The following is a 26,462-nucleotide window of genomic DNA, read 5'->3' as shown; positions in this document are numbered from 1 at the left end:
ACATTTTGTTCACAGAGCGCCGAGCACAGTAGAGGGGCATTTCAAAGTCATAGGCACACGTCACTATAAACAGCTTACACTTCTCCCTCTGTATTCGTGGTTTCAGCAATTGCGGTTTCAATTATTTGCGGTTTTTAGCTTGCTGGCTCCCCCTCCCCCCAAATTATGTCAGCTTGCATAGAGAAATCGCCGATTCCAAGCGTTTACAGAGAAAAAAATTGCCGATTCCCGGCACTTTCTTCACTGTGTTTTTCCAGGTCTCCCACCATGTTATTCATGGTTTCACCATATTCACGATGGTTTTTAATAGAAAACAGCGAATAACATATGAAAAAGTTATTTGCGATTTTTCTGTAATTGCGGGTCTGTTAATCCCTTATCACAGCGAATACGGAGGGAGAAGTTTTGGAGGGCTCACCATACAATTATAAGCAAGATATGGTGTCATCTGTACCTGGAACTTTTAATGTGAAATTCACTGCAGTAACCTTTAAGAGTGCCCCACTGCTCTCTTGGCACTCTGTTAACATCTGAAGCTGTTTGGGCTGAGAACTTTTCAGCACCCCTTCCTAATACAGGCTAGAATGTACTGGGGTGTTTTGTTTTGTTTTTAACATCTTTGGGTGATAAGAACATAAGAACTGCCATCTTCGGATCAGACCTTCGGTCCATCAAATCCAACGATCCGCACACGCGGAGACCCAGCCAGGTGTACACCTGGCGTAATTTTAGTCGCCCATATCCCTCTATGCCTCTCGTAAGGAGATGTGCATCTAGTTTGCTTTTAAATCCTAGAATGGTGGATTCTGCAATAACCTCCTCTAGGAGAGCATTTCAGGTGTCCACCACTCGTTGCGTGAAGCAGAACTTCCTGATATTTGTCCTGGACTTGTCCCCCCCTTAGCTTCAGTCTATGTCCTCTTGTCCGTGTCACATTGGACATTGTAAATAATTTTTTTTCCTGCTCTATTTTGTCGATTCCTTTCAGTATTTTGAAAGTCTCGATCATATCCCCTCACAGTCTCCTTTTCTCAAGGGAGAACAATCCCAGTCTCTTAAGTCGTTCCTCGTATTCCAAGTTCACCATATCTTTTATTAGCTTCGTTACTCGTCTCTGCACCCTCTCCAGCAGTTTTATATCATTCTTTAGGTTGGGAGACCAATGTTGGACACAGTATTGGGGAGGAGGGTCGGTGACTATTAGGAGAGTAAGGGGGTCATGCCTTAATCCCTCCAGTGGTCATCTGATTAGTTTGGGCACTTTTTTTTTTTTTTTTTAGCATTTAGGTGCTTTCAAAACAGGTCTAGCCAAAGACCTTTTGATAAGGGCTTGATTATGCCTGATGAGTGTCCAAGTCCTAAGCCTGCCCAAAACACACCTCTAATATGCCTCCTTAAGATATGCACACACTGGAGACAAAACAACCAGAAAGATGTCTAGAAAGTCTGGTTTGAGAATGCCCATTTGGACGTTTTGACTAGTAAGACGTCCAAGTGCTGGTCTATGCTGTCTTTGGATGTCAATCTTTTTTGAAAATGAGCTAAAAAATATCTTAATCCAATGTGAATGCTCCTCTTGAATCTGAAGTTTTATAATACCTGCCAGAGATAAAAATAAATAAATAAAAGATAGTGTCTTTTGGAGTTAATTAACAAGCTAAATAATTGCTAAAACAACATGGAATCCTTCTATCTCGGAGAAAAATAAATATTAAGAAACAAAATATCTTTCTTACTTAGACCACAAGAGGTGGAGGAAAACACTGCTAAATAAGGAGATCCAAGAGGCAAATTAATAAAACAAAACACATACTTTAATAGCAACCAATGGTAAAAACATATACACAAAAATTTCTTGTCAATATAGAAACATCTGGCAAATCATGGACTTGACATGGGCTATGTTTCAGCTAAACTGCCTGCATCAGGAGTCCTAAAACAGGGGTCCCCAAAATACCTCCTTGAGGGCCGAATCCAGTTGGGTTTTCAGGATTTCCCCAGTGAATATGCATTGAAAGCGGTGCATGCACATAGATCTCCTGCATATTTATTGGGGAAATCCTGAAAACCCAACTGGATTCGGCCCTCAAGGAGGGACTTTGGGGACCCCTGTCCTAAAACATATAAGGCTCCTTTTACTAAACTGCGCTACAATCTGCGCACACTAGATGCTAATGCAGGGGTAGGGAACTCCGGTCCTCGAGAGCCGTATTCCAGTCGGGTTTTCAGGATTTCCCCAATGAATATGCATGAGATCTATTTGCATACACTGCTTTCAATGCATATTCATTGGGGAAATCCTGAAAATCTGAGTGGAATATGGCTTTCGAGGACAAGAGTTCCCCCCTACCCCTGTGCTAATGCCTCCATTGAGCTGGCGTTAGTTTTTCTGCGTAGCGCGGAGGTTAGCACGCACTAATCTGGAACGCGTGCTAAAATCACTACTGCAGCTTAGTAAAAGGAGCCCATATTATAAAAATGTCGTGTAACAAATAATGGTTAGAATAAAAAATAAAATAAGGACATACATACCCTATTGAACTAGTTAGTTACAAACCAAAAATGAAAGCCAGGACCTTAAGGATACTATAAAACAGGGGTAGGGAACTCCGGTCCTCGAGAGCCGTATTCCAGTCGGGTTTTTAGAATGTCCTCAATGAATATGCACTGCTTTCAATGCATATTAATTGGGGAAATCCTGAAAACCCAACTGGAATATGGCTCTCGAGGACCGGAGTTCCCTACCCCTGCTATAAAAGAATAATAATAACCAAGAATCACATGTTAAACCAAATACTGTATATGATTTAAAATATTTCATGTCACTCATCATTAAAAAAATGAATTAATATTAACAAAACCATAATGCACACACAAAGGTTAGTGCCTAAACCAATTTGTTCAAAATCAACTTGAAACCGACTCTTGAGTGTTATTATGTTGCAAGATGTGTTCTTATTTATAATGGAAACATGCAACAAGAGTTGTGCATGAAACTGTGGCAGGCAATGGAGGGAAAAGTTCAGCAGGGTGAATTCACTCCGGCAACTACTGTACTTTTTAGGACTGTCATATATAAGTCATTTTGTCTTGCTTCTTTAGGGCTCCTTTTACAAAGCTGCTGTCACGGTAAATGCACCAAAGCCCATTCAATTTCTGTGGGCATTGGTGCATTTACTGCAGCAGCTTTGTAAAAGGAGCCTTTAATTTGTAAAGCTGTGTAACATGTAAATATCTTGGATACACTTCCTAAAAATATTTCATTTCTTGAGATGGTCCATCCTTGACCTCTCTGGAGTTTTGGAGATCACATGGGGGATCCACATGGACCGCTACAAAAACTTCAGATGATATACTTCACAAGCTTCTATTCTTTTCTTGACTTGCTCCAATAAATTTTATCATGGGGGAAGAGGGAGACAGGGGCCCTGGCCACACCCAAATTTTCTTGGCAAAATGCTGACTTCTCTTATTTATTTAATTTGGTTTTTTTATCCTGTTTTCCCCAAAGAGCATGTCTTTCTGCTGCCACTGCTCTGCTATCTTTGGCCAACATGCAGAGCCACAGCAGCAGAAGAGAATGCAGATAACTAGATCTTGGAGAGAAGGCTGAAGTAGGGAGCTAAGGTTGGGAGATGGCAGGGCTCATGTTGAGGTAGGGAGAAAGGGAAACTAGGGATAGTGGGGTTAGGAAAAGAGGGCTGGGGGGGGGGGGCAGGCGTGAGATGGAAGAAAGGGACAAGAACTTGAGCAGCTTCTGCTGCGCTCCACGTGATCTGGTTTATTTTAAGAGCAATTAGATCCCCCGCCTGCTGCTCGACAGGGAGTCTCATGACAAGAAACTTCCCCAAATGGCCACGAATTGTTTGATGACCCTTTATTTGACTGTTATTGTTGTATTTTGTAAATTGGTCCCATTCCTATTTATTTTTGGTACATTAACCTTGAAATGATTACTTTGAGCCACTCAATAAATAATATTGAAGCGATCTGAACCCCTGTCCCGTGACCAGAGCGGGCTCATTTCTATTGGCTCCTACAGGAGCTGGGCCCACCGCCCACTTCTCGTGACGTTTCTATCCGGCGCCGGCGCGCGGCTGTGACGCGGCCCCGGGTGTTGGAGACGAGTGGAGTGCTGCTGCTGCTGCTGCTGGCAGTCGGAGAACGGCGGCGCGTAAAGCCTCGGTGAGAAGCTGCGGCTGAAGAGGAGTAAGACAGATTGAGGTGGTGGGAAAGGGGCTTGTGAGGGAATATTCATGGAGGAGAGGAATTCGGGGGGGGGGGGGTAAGAGAGAGAAGCTCACTGGGGAAGCTGACACTGGGGGGGGGGGGGGGGGTTATATTCTTTCTTGGAAGAGACTCATCGATGGAGCTCCTCAGGGGCAAGGGAAGGAAAAGAGACTAGTGGAGGACAGACATACAGTAGTATCAATATATAAAAACTTAACACATCTTAGACAACTGAATTTAATGATTAAAAAAAAGAAACAATTGCAGAAGCTGCTTTTGGATTTAAGACATCATTTCTGTCCTGTCTGCCAGAGTCTTGTGGGCTAATCAGGCTCCTGTCACCTGCAACATCCTTCCATCATGTACCCAGTTGCTCAAGCATCTTGCTGTCACTGCAACAGGTTCATTCGTTGTTGCTGGTGTCGAGGAGTATTTCCAACATTTAAGGCACTTATTTTCTTATTTACCCATGTCTGAAAGACAATCTAATTATCTTCCCAGATGATGTCAAAACGTAGGCAACCAAATTTTGGGGAAAGGTTGTCCCAAAACCAGATTGAAATGGAAGACTCTATTTGTGATTAACAAACAACAGTTGTACAGAATATGGTTCTTTTTTATACACGGAATAAAAAGATTTAAATATAACCTCATAAGTGTTTGAGGCTTGAGGTCTGAGTCAATAGGGTGGGGACAGGGACAGAGCCTTTGGGGACAAACTTTGTCTCTGTGTAATTCTTTACTACAGATGAAATGAGAGAACCATAGGCAAAGCAAATAAAAGGAGAAGGAAGAAAACAAAGGGCTATAAATCAAAATTCAGCAGAGAAGACCAAGAAAGAAAAAGTCATGTATTGGATAAAAGAGAAGACAATAATAAAGAGCAATGTGCAGAAAAAAGGGGACTAACAGCAAGCATACAAGAAAACATTCACTGTTAAATAAAACAATAATATCATATTAAGATTTCACAGGACTGAATAGTAAAATATGCTATTTGGTACAGCTCTAGCATGTAGATGCTGGCTATGCTGTCTTTGCACTATGGGAGGTAGTTCTGCAACAGGCACTAATGTTTATATACCCCTTATATGTGTAAATGTTTAGGATAATGGTATATGCATTTTAACTGCCAAAATTCTGCCTTAGCGCTAGTCAGTAAATGCCTGCATAATTTACATAGTGTGAAATTGCAAAGGGGTGTACATATGGGTGGAACGATAACTTATAGGCCCAAATTCACTAAACGCACCGATCTGGATCATTGTTGGACGATTCGTGGCCGAGTTCTTCCAAGCAACCAATGTGATCGGATGCACGCCCTACAGCGATCCACGCTGTAGAGCGATCGAGACGCATGCGTAGATCGTCCTTGTTGGTTGTAGATGCGATTTGCGCATGCGCTAGCTCTTAGCACAAGCGAGGTCAAAATGAAGGGGGAGGGGTGGCTGCGGTTTACTTTCTGGCCCTACGAGTGGACATTTTAAAAGGAATCATTTCAGTTTGGCCTAGGTGCAGCCAGATTATGGAACAGAACACGCTTTAAACCCATGGGCTTGCACTGCGCTTTTTTATATAAAAAGGGAGTTCGTATGCATAAGAACAGTTTTATTTTGATGGTTGTTTTGTAACCTTGATACTGGGATTTCAGAGCGGCAGCGAGCAGGAGAGTCGGCAAGGACAGTAAAGCGACTGATCCTCAGCATTCGTTTCATTTCAGATCAGCAACCTTAATCTGTGTTTCTTCTTCTGCTTAGTGAATCGATGCCTTCCTACTCATGCATGCCATTTTCCCTCATTTGCATGGGCGGATCGGGTAGGAGATTGATTGGGCAGAAGGTTAGTGAATCGGGTCAGGGAACGATCGCAAACTGGTGTTAATAGTGACAATTGTCTTATCAACCTCAGTTTGTACATTTTTGATCTTGTTTAAGAAGTCAACTAGTATTTGGGAATTAATGTCGGATAGACCTCATTTTGGAGGTGTAGGCATGGTACGCATTAGGTGAAATAGTTGTTTGATAGCAAAAGATTTGTTGTCTATTTTGTGAACTTAGTAGGATTTTATTTGGCTTCAGCCAAATTTGTATTTATTGATTGCAACCCTCCAGGCAGTTTTGTGTTCTGGTAGGTTGCTTTTTTTTTTTTTTTTTTTGATGTAGCAAGAAGAGGCACTGGAGACGTCCCAACCAGCGTAGGAATTCAATTCTTTTATTGAAACACAAATAATTAAAACCAACGAAGGGATTTTGTTGGTTTTAATTATTTTTCTTTTTCGTATGTAGGACCTGATAGTTTTAGGTTTAGTTGACTATCGAGGAGGAATTTTTTGAATTGGAGAAACTAATGAGGTCTTGGGACTCTAGTGGAATATTTATGTCACCTAAGACAATTACTCTTGCATATAACAGGTGAGGTGTGAGCTAATTTCTTGAAGTTTTGTTGTATTATGTGACCATGGTCCAGGGGGGTGATATACCAGTAATATACTCACTTTGCAGGATATATATTGGATCTATCTTCTGATTTGCTTTAGAGAATGACACGGGGACAAATTTGTCCCCGTCCCCACAGGAACTTATTTTCCCATCCCGTCCCCGCGAGTTCTTTTCCTGTCCCTGCCCCATTCCTGCAAGCTCCATCCTCATCTGCACAAGCCTCAAACACTTTAAAATTATAAGTGTTCGAGGCTTGTGCGGTTAAGGCAGAACTTACAGGAATGGGACAGGGACAGGGAGAGCGACAAAACTCGCGGGAACGGGATGGGGAAATTGAGTTCCTGTGGGGACGGGGACAAATTTGTCCCCATGTCATTCTCTAATTTGCGTATCATGTATTCTAGTTCAGGGAGGATTGAAAAGTCTGTTAATGTGATTTGGAAGAAACTTTTGTAAACTAGTGCAAGACCACCTTCATGTTTGTCCAGTCTAGGTATGTGGATATCACTGGATCCTGGTGGGCATAGACGGGGTAGTTCTGGGGAGGTTGTGTCTTTGAGTCAAGTTTCTGAGAAGAAGGTGAGGCCTAAGTCATTTGCAGATATCGGTTAGTTTAGTAATAGATCTGACATTGATGTAAATGCAAGGCACAGGGGTAGTTGCTCTTTCTTTTAAGTGTGGACATACCATAGGTTAGAGTGAGTTCTAGCAGGAGGGGTCCTTGGTTTCTTTTTGGAAATTGCAGGGATCAGATTGCAGAGCGAGGAGGAATAGTTCTTAAAGTATAGTTTGTTTGTGAGGAGGGCCCACATGGTTTGGAGTTAAGATTTTTTGGGTGCCAAGTTCAGAAAGGTTTACTTATTGTTTGGCAGTCTTTTGTTGGGTTTAAGAAGCCTAGAAAGATTTAGTGCATGATATCGCATCATGAGTGAGGTTTATTCTGCAATGTCTGTTAGAGGTGTGAAGAATGGGAGGATTTAAAATTGTCTGACTGGAGATTACCTTGGTGTGGTAAGATGATCTTCACTGATTAAGTGAAAAATTCATGGGTTCCAGATAGCTGATTTTCTTCTCATCCGCTGATGTATGTTGTATTATGGATGTGAGAGTAATGTAGCTCTTATTTTCAGTTTGGATTTCAGTTGCTTTTGTGAGGTGCACAAAGAACTGCGCTATCTTTGGCTTGTGCCTTAGGCATGTAACAGGAGTGTCGGTTGGGGGGGGGGGGCAGCTGGAACTTGGTGGGGCAGTTTCTGGTAGCAATGGAGCTGCTCTGTATTTAGGTTTGGTGCCTTTGGCTCCCATTAATGGTGGCATGTAGCAGAAGTGTCAGAGTGACTCTCCCATGCTGGCTTCACTCCCCTCCTTTGCCGATGCTGGATCCCGGTGGGGCTGCTCCTGGTGACAATGGAGATGCCCTGTTTTTTTAGTATCTTCAGGCAACCCCCCCCCCCCACACACACACCAGTGGCATACATTCAGAATTTCTGTTCTGTCTTTCCCACCCCATGATGTATACTCTGCTTTCTCTGCCTCCCACCCATCCCCATGGCATACTTTCTCTGCCCCTCCCCAAAATCTCATTGGCACACATTCACTTTGCTTTGTTGTTGTGCTCTCTCTGTACCCCATCGCCATGAAATAACTCATCTTGTTCTGCTTTTCCTTTTAATCTGGCACCTTGTTCTCCCCCTTCCCTATACTTTCAGAGCAGCTGATGCTGGCTCTCCCTCTCCCCTGCAGAGAGTGCATCGGGAAGAGGAGGATACGAGCCACCGCACATCAGGACACTTCCTCTTCTTCTGTCAGCTTAAACAGTCGGTTTATGTGCAGATCCCCTGTCTAGTGATCTCTGCAGGGGACAGGGAGAAAGACTGGGGAGAGATCAAATGGTGGCAGTTGTGCAGAATTCCCTAAGGTGTAAGGCTTGTATTCTACAAAGAACAGTATGTGTCTATGTTCTTTTATAGAATAGGCTCCGTCTAGGCACTCAGAGGATGCATAATTTTAGGCACCCTATTTCTCCTGGGTGGAACATTGACAAGGAACTTTGCACTGTTGCTTTCTGTGCTGTACCTGTTTTGCGATGAGACTGATGGAAATTTGCACTAATATTGTCAAGACTATTGCATTATTGCGGTATTGTACACTTTGGAGGAACACCAGAGACGCCTTAAGTTAGGAGGAAGATTTTATGTAGTGGGGAGAGTTGCTGTCATGTTGTATGGATTTTTGTTTTTAACTTCTTTTCATTGGACATAACATATAAATTTGTTTTATAGCACAGAAATGAAGTAACATTTAATGTGGAGTTTGCACTTTTGAGCCTTTCCTTTTGTTTTCCGATGCAGCTTTATAGATGGAAGTTGTTTAAAGAGAGGTGAAAAATGTCACGGGGTACAGGCACTACCTTCTCACGTCGAAGCTACAAATTGAACTCTGAATCAGAGAAACCGAAGGCCACAGGTACTTGATGTGCATGTTTGATTTCTATTGAATAGAACAGTTTCCAGTCATCCACCTGCAATTGGTGCCGGAGAATTTAAAGCGTGTGAACTGTCATAACCAGAAGGCTGCAGGAACAATAAAATGTTCCATTTCTTTCTGTGCAGTATTATACTATTGTCTAGTGTGAAAAAGAGGCAATTAAAGGCAAGGTGGTTGGCCATTTTGGAAAAAAGGAGATGGCATTTCCATTTTTATTAGATGTTATTTGACGATATACAGAGCAACCATTAAGAAAGCTATGTGATTCAACCACTAGGTTTCACTTGAGAATTTCCATCAGGGATAGGGGTGTGGCAGTGTGTGGTGGGGAAAGCATGAAACTATTTCCAATCCTTCTGTGTAGGTGTAGAAAATAAATGAGAAACATTATACAAGGAGGAATTCCCTGTGTATAGGGTTTTGTATTCTTAAATTTTTTTCCCAATCATATTTATTAAATTTTAAAGAAAATACAGGCAAATACAGTATGCAGCATAGAAACCAAGTTGTTACAAAAAAACGAAATAAACTACAAAAGGAAGAGCATAGTAATCAACAATTGTAGTAACTTTCCAGGAATGTGAGAGTCAAAGAGCACAGAAAACTTCAGGGCAACCAAGTAAAGGTATCCATAAAGGGCTGCCAAATAGTAAGCTTAATATCCCAGTCTCCATGGTCAGGAGATGAAGCATATGTGAGTTCCAGTTGCCATAAGTAGGAGGTAAGGGTCCTATCCAAAGAAAAAGTAGAACATTCAGGCCTCAGAGAATTGCCTGGCGAAAAAAACCCTTAAGGCCTCTGGGTTGTTGAAGGTCAAAAAGCCTCGGTGACTGTGTCCTTAAAAAGGGACCATGCTTGCTCTAGTGTATTTGCAGTGCTTATCCTCTTCCTAATCTTCCTCACCATGACTTTCATCCCTTTGTAGTTCCCTTTTTGGAAGTTCAGTGCCGTGCCAGTCGTTCTGGTTGATTTCTTTTGTTCCTGTGTCTCTTCTACTTCTATACCTTGCGCTGGTCCTCGTAGTCCATTTATAATTGAGTCCAGAATTGCATTTCCTCTCGTATTTTCCTTGACAAGTTGTTTCCAGGAAGCAATTGCCTACAGCATCCAGAAACTTGGTCTCCCTATTGCAGCTGAAGTCGCCCATGATAACTGTGTTGCCTCCCTTGTATTCGTGTTTAATCTCGTCCGTCATTTCTCCATCAGTCTCTTCAGACTGCCCTGGAGGTCAGTAGTAGATGCCGATCTTCGTATCAGTTCCATTTATTCCTGGTATTTTGGCCCATAGAGACTCTACCTTATTGTTAGTTTCCGGCGTGTTCTCTCTGGTAGACTCAATTCCCTCTTTTATGTATAGGGCAATACCACCACCTTTTTGTCCTACTCTGTCACTGCGGTATAGCTTGTTTCCCGGTAGCACAGTGTTCCAGATGTTGTCCTCGTTCCACCATGTTTCCATGATGCCGATGATGTCTAGGTTATCTTTTTGTGCCATAGCTTACAATTACCCATTTTATTCCTTAGGCTCCTTGCTTTTGTGTACATACACTTAAGTTTGTGGCCTGTTACTTTCTTGCATTTCCTTCCCCCTTCTGTCCCTTTCGATCTGTCGGGATTTCTATCTTACCTATGATCCGGTGAGTCTTCCCTGCAATCTTCTTGCATGGTATTCTCTGGATATACCGTTTCCCGAACCATCGACTCTTGGTTGACTGTCTGCTTTCCCCTTCTTCTTAGTTTAAAAACTTCTCAATTTCTCGCTTGCTCTTCCCCCAGAACATTGTCCAGTTGCACATGAAGTGGAATCCTTCTTCCTCACACCAGCGCTTCATCCATGCGTTGACTGCTTGCAGTTCCGTCTGCCTCTTCCCATCGGCCATGGGTACTGGCAAGATCTCCGAGAATGCTGCCCTTAATGTTCTGATCTTCAGCATCCTTCCTAGCATCCGAAACTGGTCTTTCAGTGTTTTCCTGCTGTAGTTCATGTTGCTCACGTCGTTTATCCCAACGTGGATCACCACCACCGTATCTCCCCCTTATGCACTGTTGATGATCCTGTCTATGCGGCTCACTATATCCTCTACCTTGGCTCCTGGTAGGCAGGTCACCAGACGGTCCTTTCTTCCTTCCGTTATGTGGCTTTCAACTTGTCAGATGATGGAATTCCCCACGATGATTGCTGTCATCTCTGTCTTCTCATAAGAATATAAGAATTGCCGCTGCTGGGTCAGACCAGTGGTCCATCGTGCCCAGTGGTCCGCTCACGTGGAGTCCCTTTGGTCGAAGACCAGTGTCCTAACTGAGACTAGCTTTACCTGCGTACGTTCTGATTCAGCAGGATCTTGTCTAACTTTATCTTGACTCCCTGGAGGGTGTTTTCCCCTATAACAGCCTCCAGAAGAGCGTTCCAGTTTTCCATTACTCTCTGGGTGAAGAAGAATTTCCTTACGTTTGTACGGAATCGATCCCCTTTTAACTTTAAAGAGTTCCCTCTCGTTCTCTCTACCTTGGAGAGGGTGAACAACCTGTCTCCCTTTATTATCTTGAATGTTTCTATCATGTCCCCTCTCAGTCTTCTCTTTTCAAGGGAGACCTAGCAACTCCTCCAGCCCCTTAACCATTTTAGTCGCTCTTCTCTGGACCCTTTCGAGTAGTACTGTGTCCTTCATATACAGCGACCAGTGCTGGACGCAGTATTCCAGATGAGGGCGTACCATGGCCCGGTACAGTGGCATGATAACCATCTCCGATCTGTTCGTGATCCCCTTCTTAATCATTCCCAGCATTCTGTTCACCATTTTCGCCACCGCTGCACATTGCACAGACGGCTTCATCGACTTGTCGACCAGTACTCCTAAGTCTCTTTCCTGGGGGGTTTCTCCAAGTACTGCACCGGACATCCTGTATTTGTGAATAAAATTTTTATTACCGACATGCTTTACTTTACACTTATCCACGTTCAGCCTCATTTGCCATGTCGTGGCCCATTTCTCGAGCGTGTTTATGTCACGTTGCAGGTCTTTGCAATCCTCCTGTGTCTTCACTACTGTGAATAACTTCATATCGTCTGCAAATTTAATCACCTCACTCGTTACTTAATAGTCCACATTAAGTAAGAATGTTACTTAATAGTCCGTATTCTCTCTAGCCACAGGTCGATGTCCTCGGTTCACTTCCATCTTTCCTCATCCCGGCGTTGCCTTGCACTGGATTTGTCTTCCTGTGGGTTCCCTCCGCTATTTCCAGATCCCGTTGCTGTGTCATCTATTCCTTTCTTGTGGTTGTCCTCCAGGTGGTTCTCACTCACTGTAGGTGTATCTTGGCAGTTCCTCTGTTGCTGTTGATTTACCACCGCCTCTCTGTATGCCTCCTTGACTAACTTCTCTAGCTCCCTGACTTCTTCAACGTTCCTCTCAGTCATGAAGTTTTCTACCTCTCTGATCTACTTCTCAACTGTTCAAAGTAGTTGACAGCTTCGTTTTCCTTGGGTCCCTTATTGATCACAGTGGTGGTTCAACATCAGAAATCAAGCATCAATTAGCACTGAGGCGTGCAGCCATGGTGAGCATGGACCAAATATGGAGTGCAAGGATGTCTCAGTCACCATCGAACAAAGACTGCCATTATGTTCCCAATCGCAACATATGGCTGTGAGACATGGACACTCATGAAAGCAGATAGAAGAAAAATCAACGCCTTCAAGCTGTGTTGCTGGAGAAGACTTCTACGAATCCCATGAACAGCTAGGATCACCATCAATGAGTTGTTGCTGCAAGGCAAAATTGCCAGACAGAAACTGAACTAATTTTGGACATGTGATGAGGGTGATTTCACTAGAAAAGGAGGTGCTACTCGGGATGGTCAGTGATAAAAGGAAGCAGGGGAAACCAAAGGCCCGTTGGTGGATACCATCAAGGATGACATGGGAATGAACATCAAGCAATGGGACACAGTAAAAACAAATGGGACACAGTACTACAGGGATACAAACTGTATAGAAGAGATCGAGTAGGGCAGAAAGGTGGAGGTATTGCTCTATATGTTAAGGAGGGAATAGATTCTGTTGAAATGGTTACAACAGAAATGAAAGAGAAGCTTGAGTCACTCTGGATCAAAATTCCTGGTCAATATGGCGCAGATACGAAAATTGGCCTTTACTATCGTCCACCAGGACAGGCGGAGGAAACTGACTCAGAAATGATGGAGGAAATCAAACAAGAATGCAAGACAGGCAATGTAATTATATTGGGAGACTTCAATTTCCCAGGGATAGACTGGAAACTAGCAACCTCCGACTGCGGCAAGGAAGCCAAGTTCCTGGAGGTGCTAGGGGATTGCTTCCTGGAACAAATGGTAAAAGAGCCGACAAGAGGCAACGCCACCTTGGACTTGGTCCTAAATGGCCTCACGGGACCGATAACAGAAGTGGAAGTCATGGTTCCACTGGGAACGAGTGATCACAATGTAATCAACTTTAAACTTGACATCGGGAAAGGGAAACATGCCAAAACCTTAACCACCACCTTGAACTTTAAAAAGGGTAAATACGATAGCATGAGAGCCATGGTAGAAAAACGACTCGAGAAGATGATGAAAAAAACTTGAAACGGTTGATCAGGCATGGACCCTACTGAAAAATACTATCACAGAAGCACAAGATCTCTACATTCCGAGGATTTCCAAAGATCAGAGAACAAAGAGCAAAAGAGAACCGGCATGGCTTACCATACAGGTGAAGGAAGCCATAAAAGAAAAGAAGGACTCTTTCAAAAAATGGAAATGCATAAAGACAACCGAAGCCTGGAACAAACATAAAGATGATCAGAAGAAATGTCACAAGGCGGTGAGGGATGCAAAACAGGAATATGAGGAAAAAATAGCCCAGGAGGCCAAAAACTTCAAGCCCTTCTTTAGATACGTGAAAGGAAAAAAACCTGCAAAAGAGGCAGTGGGACCCCTGGACGACCAGGGAAGAAAAGGGTACATCAAGGAAGATAAACAAATCGCAGACAAACTAAATTCCTTCTTTGTGTCCGTCTTTACGAAGGAGGACACCTCAACAATACCTGAAGCGGAGAAAGTGTTTGCAGGAGAAATAGAAGACAGCCTCACCACAGTTGAAGTGGACTTAGACCAGATATACTATCAGATCGACAAACTTAAAAGTGACAAATTCCCTGGACCGGATGGGATTCATCCGAGAGTCTTAAAGGAATTGAAGGTTGAAATCGGAGAGTTATTGCAAAAACTTGCAAACCTGACAATCAGAACTGGACAGATACCGGACGACTGGAGGATAGCGAACGTCACCCCAATTTTCAAAAAAGGATCGAGAGGGGAACCGGGCAACTATAGACCTGTGAGTCTTACGTCTGTCCCTGGCAAGATGGTTGAAGCACTGATCAAGGATAGCATAGTCCGGCACTTGGACGCACATGACTTGATGAAACCCAGTCAACATGGATTCAGGAAAGGGAAATCATGTTTGACGAATTTACTCCAATTTTTTGAGACCGTGAACGAGCAAATTGATAGTGGGAAGCCGGTGGACATAATATACTTGGACTTCCAGAAAGCGTTCGACAAAGTTCCACACGAAAGACTTCTCAGGAAACTACAAAGCCATGGCATAGAGGGGGATATACAAAGGTGGATAGGCAAATGGCTGGAAAACCGAAAGCAGAGAGTGGGCATAAATGGGAAGTTCTCCGACTGGGAGAAAGTGACTAGTGGTGTACCCCAGGGCTCGGTACTTGGGCCGATCCTTTTTAATATTTATATCAATGACCTGGAGGAAGGAACATCCAGTGAGATCATCAAGTTTGCAGACGATACAAAACTATGCCGGGCGATCAGATCGCAGGATGATAGAGAGAAACTCCAGAGCGACTTGTGTCGGTTAGAAACATGGGCGGAGAAATGGCAGATGAAGTTCAATGTGGAGAAATGCAAGGTAATGCATTTAGGCAATAAAAATAAGGAATACGAGTATACAATGTCAGGTGCAACTCTGGGGAAGAGTGAACAAGAAAAGGACCTGGGTGTACTGATAGATAGGACCCTGAAGCCGTCGGCACAATGCGCGGCAGCGGCAAAGAAGGCAAATAGAATGTTGGGCATGATAAAGAAAGGAATCTCGAGTAGATCGGAGAAAGTTATAATGCCGCTTTATAGGGCAATGGTCAGACCACACTTGGAATACTGCATCCAACATTGGTCTCCCTACCTAAAGAAGGATATAAAACTGCTGGAGAGGGTGCAGAGACGAGCAACAAAACTGGTGAAGGGTATGGAGAAACTGGAATACGAGGACAGACTTATAACACTAGGATTGTTCTCCCTTGAGAAAAGGAGACTGCATGGGGATATGATCGAGACCTTCAAAATACTGAAAGGAATCGACAAAATAGAGCAGAGAAGATTATTTACATTGTCCAATTTGACACGGACTAGAGGACATGTAATGAAGCTAAGGGGGGACAGGTTCAGGACTAATGTCAGGAAGTTCTGCTTCACTCAGAGAGTGGTTGACACCTGGAATGCCCTCCCAGAGGAGATTATGACGGAATCGACCGTCCTAGGCTTCAAGAGCAAACTAGATGCATATCTCCTTAAGAGAGGCATATAAGGATATGGTGGACTATAAATTAAGCCAGGTGTACACCTGGCAGGGCCTCCGCGTGTGCGGATCGCCGGACTTGATGGACCGAAGGTCTGATCCGGAGAAGGCAGTTCTTATGTTCTTATGTTCTTATGTAATTGAAAGAAGCCGTGGAAAACGGGGAAGCATGGCGAGGACTGGCTTGCAGAGTATCCAAGGGTCGGACAAGACTGAATGGATAGTAGTAATAGTAACTAACATCGTATGAAACATTTAAATCCTCTGAAGCAACCTGCTCTACTCTGTAACATCTCTGGACATGTCCAAGAATCCTCTTCTGTAATCCGCCTTGAACCGCAAGGTAATGGCGGAATAAAAATCACTAATGTAATGTAATATATGTGGATATATGTAGGATGATTGATTTGGTATAAAGGTGTGCATATAAGTAGGACGATTGATTATGATATAAATGTGCCTGTATTGAAAACCATCTCTGAAAACGCTAACTCTGTATTGTATTGTAATAGCTTTACAGAAGCTCATGTAAACAGTTCTGAAAGGTAGAACATGAATTCTACTGTAAGTGACAAAACAGTGAAGGGTGTTAAGGGATGAGGGGAGGGAATCGAGGATACTGCAGATGTGTGCCATGGGAGATATCCAAGAATGTAGCCGATGTACTGTGCTGAGTGAATAATGACAGCTCAGATCTTAGCAGAAGCAACAAAATTACTCCATTTCTAAGTGAAACAATTCAGAGGAAAGAAATCGAGAAATCTCATTGGCATGAGCTTCTGATATTGATCTAGGAGGCACTGCTGTTTTAAACTTAAAATGGAAAAACCTAAAACATAGCTGTGTATTTGCTTTGTGTTAACAGGGATTGTAAATGAGAAGCTGCTCAATGATTACCTTTACCGTATCTTCCCCAGTACAGAAAGGATTCGTCCGGCTGCAGCTTACAGGTATGGTTTGTGCTTCATTAAATTTACTATACTGCTTGACTTTATTCAGAGAACAGTGGCATACAATAAAAAAAAAAACAATGGAGAAACTGGAGTATAAGTACCCTATAACAGTGGTTCCCAACCCTGTCCTGGAGGAACACCAGGCCAATTGGGTTTTCAGGCTAGCCCTAATGAATATGCATGAAGCAAATTTGCATGCCTATCACTTCCATCATATGCAAATCTCTCTCATGCATATTCATTAGGGCTAGCCTGAAAACCCGATTGGCCTGGTGTTCCTCCAGGACAGGGTTGGGAATCACTGCCCTATAAAACAACAGCTGGCTTGAGTGCAGGGCACCTGGGCACCTTCTTGGTCCTCCTCTCTGTCCCCCCTGCCATGTGTGCTGTGGGACCGGGATCCTGGCGAGGCCTAGTAACTCCACAGAATCCCAGTCTTGGCTCGAGCGTAACCGTGGTGGGCCACAGCTGGCCTGGTGCCTCCCATAAACTGCACACCACACTGGCCGGGTTTTTGTCCAAATATATCACTTTTATTTATCCACAAGAAAAGTTTCAACAAAAAAGGTCAAAATTTGGCATTCAAAGTAAAAACCCAAAACATTCCAATTTTCTCTTGTTCTGCTTTCTTTCTCTTATGTGCCAGTTCTTATCACTGCACCCTTTAGTGCTGGCCAATTTAAGTTCACAAATTGAGAACATAAAATACAGTTCCTGTTAGGTATTATTTCCACAAGCAGTGCTAGAACCTTACCTGCCTTGGCAATATTTAGGCTACCTGGTTCTAGGCACTAATTAGGCTTCTGGTAGATTTGAGTGGCAGTTCCCTTTTCCTAGGAGCAGAGGGACTTGTACTTCCACAGGTGTGGCCACTGTTCCACTTATCTAACCCAACAGTAAATTCAGCAGCTTCCAGCCCAGCTTGAAACACGGATACAAAATCCTTTCCAAAACATAAAACCTAAAAAGGAAGAAACAAAAAAAAACCCTTTCACCAAGGAAAAAGGACATTCAGGCTTTCCTAAACCTCTTCCCATTCCATAGGGTGTTCTTCCTCAGAAGACATAGCATTATTCTCTAACCCGTCCATGTCACAAACCTCAGATTGTGTTTCAGGGTTTTGCATTTCCCTATCCTGGTGAGAACTTCTGAAGGCTGGCCAAAAGTTAGCTGCTGTAGCTGGTTTCCTTCTCAGCTTCCCCTGAGCTTCCAGTCCCAGCTGTCCCTCCTTTCTCACTGACGAGGGAGCTTCAGAAAAAGGGAGACTCGGCACATAACCACGCCCCCTCACAGCAGCTTTAGCTAATTCCTTAAAGAGCCCTGTCCTTCCCGTTCCAGCCTGAGCTCTGTGAGCTTTTAAAGGGACAGGCTCTCTCTTAACCTTGTGCTCAGGATTTTCCCTACACTCAGGATATTTCTTCTCCTTAGTCCCTGGAACATTATTAATGCTTCCCTGAGCTTTTCCCTGGGCTTTTCCCTGGGCTTTATTAGGACTAGCCAGATCCCTGTCACAGTGCGCACCGCTTCCCTTCCCCCGTATCTCTGTAACGTTCCTGGCACGAGCAGCAACCCCCTACCTACTGTGGTGCCAGCGTTGGCTCTTCCTCTGATGTTTCTTCCTGGACTGCGCCTAGGAAGTGACGTTAAGAAGAAGAGCCGACATTGGCGCGACAAGTTGGGGAGGTTGCTGCTCGCACCAGGAATGTTACAGTGGTACAGGAGAAGGGAAGCGATGCACACGCAGCAGGTGGGGGAGGGGCGCCACCACCCTTGGTGCCTCCTACCCTCTCTACACCACTAATTCCATGCTCCTCCGCTTGTTTCTCGGTTTATGAAACCACCTCATGTAGTCCTCGCCATTGATGCCTCCCTCATCGACCTCTGTTTGAACCTCTTGCAACTTTTCATTTTTAGTTTCTCACTTGGAAAGTGGTCTTCACTTCCACTCGTTGAGTGAGTGAACTTCAAGCACTAGTTTGTGACCCACCTTACAGTATTTCATCATGACAAGGTGGTCCTCAGAACTCATCCTAAATTCCTTCCAAAAGTAGTCATGGAATTTCACCTCAATCAACCCTTTGGGCTACCTTTTTTCTTTCCAAAGCCTCATTCTCATCATGAGGAAATGGCTCTTCACATCTTGGACTGTAAATGTGCCTTGGCTTACTATATACAGAGGACTAAGCCACACAGGTCTTCACCTCAACTGTTCATCTCTTTTGTTCCTAACAGATTAGACTGCCTATGGCCAAATTAACTATTTCTACATGGTTAGTGACAGCTTTTAAAACCAATAGGAAGAACTATTTTTTCAGTCATAGAAGAGTTAATCTCTGGAACGCTTTGCCAGAGGTTGTGGTAAGAGCGGATAACGTAGCTGCTTTTAAGAAAGCTTTGGACAATTTCTTGGAGGAAAAGTCCATAGTCTGTTCTTGAGAGGGACAAGGGGGAGTCTGCTGCTTGCCCTGGATTAGTAGCATGGAATATTGCTACTCCTTGGGTTTTGGCCAGGTATTAAGGACCTGGATTGGCTACCGTGAGAACGGGCTATTGGGCTTGATGGACTATTGGTCTGACCCAGTAAAGCTATTCTTATGTTCTTATGTTCCTTTTCCTATGTTCAGGCTGGGCTGCAGCTTGAGGGGCGAGTTACAGCACAGAAGGTCCAATCTATGGCAGCATCAGTGGCCTTTTTGCATTCCATTCCCATTGAAGATATTTGCAAAGCAGCTACTTGGTCCTCAGTTCACACTTTACATCTCACTAACTCAGCACTATCTGGAAACCTATTCCAGATGAGATGGTCGCTTCGGTCAAGCAGTACTACAGAATTAATTTTCTTCCTAAAGGCCTACTCTCCCTCCATTCCGTTTCATTAAGCTAGGGAGTCCCACATGCCTGCTTGTCCTAGGATAAAACACAGCTACTGGCTTCTTAGCTTTCTTACAGAACTGAGGAACTGCAATCCAATGTCAGTCAGGAAGGCACTCACTCGTGCGCTGTGTGGGCAGTCTTGAAGTTTTGCAAAAGCTTAAAGTAATAGTACATTTTTAACACTGTTCATACCGGGCTCCCTAGATGATGTCATCCACACGTGAGACTATCTGCCTGCTGTCCTAGGATAACACCTGTTAAGTTAAGTAACTGTGCTTTATTGTGCAACAGAACTGGTAGTCTTGACCAGTAGGTTAAACCCTCATCAGGTACAGGGTTGTAAAGAGCCCACTGTTTTGTTTTCATGCTCCACCTCCCTTAACTCACCAATCTACTGCATTTCTTTGATGGGGTAAATGAACATGTGGATAAAGGTGAACCGGTTGATAATTGTGTACAGAAGAACGCCAATTTATCTGGATTAACCTCAGCAGAGAGCAGTCCGGATAATCGAAAATTCAGATGATTGGACATTTAAATTTTTTTTTCTTTTGTTTTTAATAATTGTAAAAAAAAAAAAAATGCTGTCAGTGCACCCCCCAATAAGCGAAGGCAGCATTCCCTCTCCCTCCCCGAACAGACACCACCAAACCTCTCCTGGACCCAGAGAAATGACCCCAGGCCTACCTTGTTTCCCTGGTGGTCTAGCGGCGTGCTGGGGCTGGAACAATTCCCACTCGCTCCTGCCCATGCTCTTAAAGCTACAAAAATAGCTGCTGAGACTCAGGGGCAGTCTTGTGAGCACAAAATAGAAAATAAAATTATTTTTTCTATCTTTTGTCGCCTGGTCATTTTTATTATTCATATCATGTTGGTCCCAGGCTCTGGTTTCTGTTTGTCTTCTGTTAACTTGCTCGCCAGGATTTCCTGCCCATTTTACGTTTTCTTCTTTCTCTGTGCTCACCATCCATCTTCCATCTCTGTACCTTCCCTTCCCCTGCCACGTCCAATATTTCTGTTTCTTTCCCACTGTCTACCATCTCTCTCTCTCTCTCTCTCCTTGCCTTGTGCCCTGGGTCAGACCTCTCTATTCCCCTCCATTCCTCCCCTCCATTATCATGTGCACCATTTCTTTCTCCCCATGCACCATCTCTTCCTGCCCTCTACCCTATGTCCAACATTTCTCCCTCTCTTCCACCATATGCAGGATATCTCCTTCTGTTGCATCTCTCCCTTCCTCTTCTCCATCCCATCTCCACCAATTCTTATTCCTCTCTTCTCTCTCCCTCCATGTGCAGCAGCTTTTCATCCCTCCCTCCCATTCCCCTGTGCAGCAGCTTTTCATCCCTCCCTCCCATCCCCCTGTGCAGCAGCTTTTTATCCCTCCCTCCTGTCCCCTGTGCAGCAGCTTTTCATCCCTCCCTCTTGTCCACCTGTGCAGCACCTCCTGACTGACCTCCCACCCCCCTTCAGTCAGTGTCAGTGACTGGCTTGGCTGAGGCAGCGTGGTGAACAGGCTTTTCAAGGCCTGCCTGCCAGGGCATCTCTCTGTTGCATCATCAGTGATGCGGCAGAGGGAAGGCCCTGGCGGGACAGGCCAGGAGAAAAGCCTGTTCACCATGCTGACTCTGCCAAACCAGTCACTGCCACCGCTGCTGCTACTTTAGGAGGCTCGGAGGTATATCAGGAGTCAGGACGCACTGAATCGGTGAGTCCGTTGTTTTTAGAAAGTGAATTGATTTGAATCAGCGAATCAGGCAGCACTACTGTGTATGTCTAGGGCAGGGGTGTCCAATGTCGGTCCTCAAGGGCCGCAGTCCAGTTGGATTTTCAGGATTTCCCCAATGAATATACATGAGGTCTGTTTGCATGCACTGCTTTCATTGTATGCTAATAGATCTCATGCATATTCATTGGGGAAATCCTGAAAACCCGACTGGATTGCGGCCCTCGAGGACCGACATTGGACACCCCTGGTCTAGGGTAATGGTTACCAACCCTGTTCTGGGTGAGAACCTCAGCCAGTAAGGCTTTCAAGATATTTGCAATGAATATTCATCAGAGATTTGCTTTCAGTGCCATGAATTCAATTCTTAACTCATCAGTATTTATAGCTGGTATCTTGAAAGCTTGGCTAACTGGGCTTCACCCCCAGGACAGGGATGAGAACAACTGTCCTAGACAAATTGGCAAATGCATCAGCTAGTAATGTTCAAATTTTAAGCCATGGTTTACAAGTACTTCAAGTTTTACTTATTGGAAATGGATTTGGAGGATGTGTTGCTAGTTTTCTTTTTTGTTTGATTTCTCTGTACAGTGCGTGCTGACCACTCCTCCTTTTTTTGTATACAGAAAGCCCTTGTCATTCGAGAACCTGCAGGAGCACCTGGAGCAGCTGCTCAATAGTGACGATGGAGACGAAAACAATAAGGGTAAGACTCTCTGGAAGCCTGATGATGACAGGTAGATGCTTCCAGTGGAGGAAGGTCTAAGAGCCTGGCAGGAGATTGGATGGTAAGGGGGTTTCAGAGACCTTTTGAGAGTGTGATGATGAGTGTATAGAGAAGTTTGATGAAGCTAATGATATGGTAAAAGATAAGTGGTTGGAGTTAGAGATGCTCCAAACAAAGCTGCCTTTTGGGTTATATGACTTAATAGAGTAGTTGCCCAAGGAAGGGCATCAAAATCTAAATTGGTGGTTGTAGACCTTCAGGCAGGGGCAGCAATAGGAGTTAAACTCAGAATGGAACCTTTGAGCTAGCAGGTATTCCTTCACCATGTGTTGCTCCTGTTTATCACACATGTTTCCTTGATAATAGGAAAACCCATGCCATGTGGAAAGAGACAGATGGAGGTGCTGCAGTGCCTATGTGTACTTGTGAACTCGGAGGCACCATGTTGATTTTTCTTCTATTGCTGTTGCTCTCTGAAGATCTCTGCTGAGCTCATGTTCTGAAACCAGAGCCAGGTGGGGTGAGGTGGAACTGGAGAGAGAGAAATAAACAGTGGGGAGTAATAGTAGATGGCAGAGCCCCCATCTTTTGGAGAGAATTTAAATTTTTTGATTGGGTGACCGGAGAATTGGATCAAGGGCATATGCTAGATGTAATTTACTTAGATTTCAGCAAAGCCTTTGAAACAGTTCCTCATAGAAGGCTCTTGAACAAACTTGACAGGCTGAAGTTAGGACCAAAAGGGTGAACTGGATTAGAAACTAGTTGACGGACAGACGCCAGAAAGTGGTGGTTAATGGAATTCGCTCAGAGGAGGAAAAGGTGAGTAGTGGGGTCCCTCAGAGTTCGGTGCTGGAGCCGATCCTGTTCAATATGTTTGTGAGTGACATTGCTGAAAGGTTAGAAAGAAAAGTTTGCCTTTTTGCAGATGATACCAAGATTTGTAACAGAGTAGACACTGAGGAGGGAATGGAAAATATGAAAAAGGATCTGCAAAAGTTAGAGGAATGGTCTAATGCCTGGCAACTAAAATTCAATGCAAAGAAATGCACAGTGATGCATTTGGGGATTAATAATCGGAAGGCACCATACATACTGGGAGGTGAGAGGCTGATATGCACGGATGGGGAGAGAGACCTTGAGGTGATAGTGTTTGAAGACCTAAAGGCGAAGAAACAGTATGACAAGGCTGTGGCTTTTTCCAGAAGAATGCTGCTACGCGTGCTAGGAGAGAGGCGTAACCAGTAGAAGAAAGAAGGTGTTGATGCCCCTGTATAGGTCGATGGTGAGGCCCCACTTGTTCAGTTTTGGAGACTGTATCTGATGAAGGTCATTAAAAGACTTGAAGCGGTCCAGATGTAGGCGACGAAAATGGTAGGAGGTTGGAATGGTAGGAGAGACTGGAAGCCCTGAATATGTTTACCCTAGAGGACAGGAGGGCAGGAGAGATATGATTCAGATGTTCAAATACTTGAAAGGTAGTAACGTAGAACAAAATCTATTCCAGAGAAAGGAAAATGGTAAAACCACAGGGCATAATTTGAGGTTGAGGGGTGGTAGATTCAAGAGTAATATTAGGAAATTCTTCTTTACGGAGAGGGTGGTTGATGCGTAGAATGCACTCCCGAGGGAAGTGGTGGAGTAGAAAATGGTGACAGAGTTCAAACAAGCATGGGATGAACACAGAGGATCTCTAATCGGAAAATAATATTAAATATTGAATTAAGGCCAGTACTAGGCAGACTTGTACGGTCTATGTCCCATATATGGACATTCAGTTGAGGACGGGCTGGGGAGGGCTTTGATGGCTGGGATGGTAAAGATGGGCTGGAGTGAGCTTTGATGGAGACTCCAGTAGATGGAACCTAAGCATACTACTGGGCAGGGCTCTGGGTTTCTGGCCCAGAAATATCTAAGAAAAAGGACCATTTAAATTAAATTAATTTATGGGGCATGTATGGTTGGGCAGCCTGGATGGACCGTTCAGGTCTTTATCTGCCATCATTTACTATGTTACTGTGTTAGTCTTCCTACTCCCCATAACCTTCAAAGTGGATATTTCTGCACTTTGCACAGGATGCCATTTAGCTTGAAGCCATTTCTGTCTGCAGGATCCTGAAATAAGATATGGCTGGTAGGGTGGGAGACTTTCGGAGAGCCTAAAGAAGGGGGGGAGGGACAAGACATGAGGCATGGTGCGACAGATGACAGTAGGTGAATGGTAAACAAGAGCAGTGCACTTGAAAAATGTACTTTGTAGTGGGGAACAATTTGCTAAGCTGGAAATCGGAAGGAATAATAATAATAATTTATTTTTTTTTGTATACTGCTATACCAGAAAAGGTTCAAAGCAGCTCACAACATAAGAAAAAAATACATGCAGTCAGTGTAATTAAACTAACATAATGAACAGTCGATTAAAATTTGAATACATCAATTGAGAAACAAGGATGAATTAAACAGTAACACAGCTAAGATATGAACATGTCAAACAGATGTGTCTTTAATGATTTTCTAAAATCGGAATAGGAAGTAGCCTCTAATCTTGGTTTTCCAAGCCACGTATTCAATTTAGCGGCCTGGAATGAGGATTTTATAGAGGGATAATTGAATAGATTTATTCTATGTGTATTCTTCAAAGAAAAGTGAGAAGCAAGATAGTCTGGTAACATCCCAAAAACTGTTTTGTAACAAATACAGGAAAACTTAAACAGAACTCTGGACTCTACTGGCAACCAATGAAGTTTTTGATATGCTCCCATTTTTTAATCCCAAAAAGAGGCGAACAGCAGTGTTCTGGATCAGTCTAAGTTTTTTGAGTATTTTTTTATAAGCCCCTAGATATACAATATTACAGTAATCTAAAATACTCAAAATGGATGACTGCACCAGCAAACGAAAAGAGGTTTCATCAAAGAACTTCTTGATGGTGCGGAGCTTCCAGAGAACCAAAATACATTTCTTAAGGAAGGAGCTATAGGTTGGGTGTGTGCCACAAGTTTATTGACAAGGAAATATTGAACTTCTGGTCACTAGAGGATGGCAGTGGAAATGGTCCCTTTGATACTGCTTTGTATGTTTTGGGACTGCTTCAGGGTATTGATTTTTCACCCGTGCTATGGCTGAGGGACTCTTGATCTTGGAGGCTGGTGAATTGATTAAAAAAAGGATTTATTTAAAAAAAGTTAATTTAAAATTTAATAAACCGCTTATCAGATATCTAGGTGGTATATATAATAAAAATTATATTAATATGGGTTAACAAATATCGCTTTCCTTGCTTTATATTGTACCTTGTCATTTCCTCGTTAATAAAACAGATTTTTCATAATATGGGTTAACAAAGACTAACTGACAAAGAAAACAAATTATTCACACAAAGTGGAAAAGAAAGTCAAAAAAGGAATGAACAATAGGAGGGACAATTAAATCTGATTAGTAGTAAACATATTTGAATGAAAAGGACTTGGTAGTCTTAGGATGATTAGGAATTAGTCAATATTCAGAAATCAAATGCCTCTTTAAAGTTTGATTTAAATTTGTTTAAAGAGGATTCTTCACAAAGGTATGTAGGCATTGCATTCCATAATGAAGGAGGAGTTAACAGAAAATATTGATTTACGTGTCATATATACTATATGACGTAGTGATGGAACAACTAAAAGATTTTGATTGCATGACTGTAGTAATCTTAATGGAGTGTAAGGAATGATTAATCTGTCAATAGATCTGGGAGAGTTAGTCTTTCTGGATTTAAAGGGTAAAAGTAATATTTTATAAGTTATTCTATGGGAAAGCGGTAGCCAATGAGTGTTACGTGGTTTAATTTTTTGGCTTTAGATAAAAGTTTAAACAGCTTTATGTATAGTTTGTAGAAGCATTTTTTTCACAATTGTACTAATGGGCTGATGATAGGATAGTTTATTATCAAGTATCACACTGAGTAGCATAATAGCAGTCACTAATTGAATAGCTATAGAATTGAGATAGATAGGGGAGATTAAGTTTTTGTTATTGTTACAAGCATTTAGCATCACTGAATGGTCATAGTGTAAGTTAGAGCTAGGTTTTTTTTCCTGTAGAAATAGATCATATTATGGTTACACCAATATTAAAAGACTGTAAGGGGACGATTAGTGCAGTTACAAATTATAGGACCACTAGCTTTAAAGCCCGTTACATTAACGGGTGCTAGAATATATGTGTGTGTCTGTCTTTATTTCTTTCTCTCTCTGTCTCCTTAGCCACTTTTTCCTGTCCATTTTCCCTTCTTTTTACCTCCCCTGTGTCCACCACCACCCCTTCACTGCTCCCCTTATCCAGCAGCAGCCCTTCTCCCTTTGTTTTACCTCCCCCTGTCCATCAGCACCTCTTCCTGCTCCCCCTTTTCCAGAAGTAGGCCTCCCTT

The 26,462-nt window shown here is 43.3% G+C and overlaps 1 protein-coding gene across 4 annotated transcripts in view; it reads left to right on the top strand.

Moving 5' to 3' along the window:
- Nucleotides 1-4,027: 4,027 nt before the first annotated feature.
- The window catches only part of RNF123 (ring finger protein 123), a 363,039-nt gene continuing 340,604 nt past the window's right edge, over nucleotides 4,028-26,462 (top strand). The window contains exons 1-4 of one of the 4 annotated variants that reach the window (XM_033926520.1): nucleotides 4,028-4,209; nucleotides 9,020-9,134; nucleotides 16,640-16,724; nucleotides 21,954-22,033. In XM_033926520.1, the coding sequence (XP_033782411.1) occupies nucleotides 9,056-9,134; nucleotides 16,640-16,724; nucleotides 21,954-22,033 (244 nt within the window). In that variant the 5' untranslated portion in view covers nucleotides 4,028-4,209; nucleotides 9,020-9,055. Of the gene's footprint in view, nucleotides 4,225-8,595; nucleotides 8,615-9,019; nucleotides 9,135-16,639; nucleotides 16,725-21,953; nucleotides 22,034-26,462 lie in introns of those variants that run through there. The other 3 variants (XM_033926519.1, XM_033926522.1, XM_033926523.1) reach the window with 3 other exon arrangements.

This window comes from Geotrypetes seraphini, chromosome 17 (genome assembly GCF_902459505.1).
Source record: "Geotrypetes seraphini chromosome 17, aGeoSer1.1, whole genome shotgun sequence".
Taxonomy (NCBI): Eukaryota; Metazoa; Chordata; class Amphibia; order Gymnophiona; family Dermophiidae; genus Geotrypetes; species Geotrypetes seraphini.
This window is presented reverse-complemented; position numbering and strand designations above follow the sequence as displayed.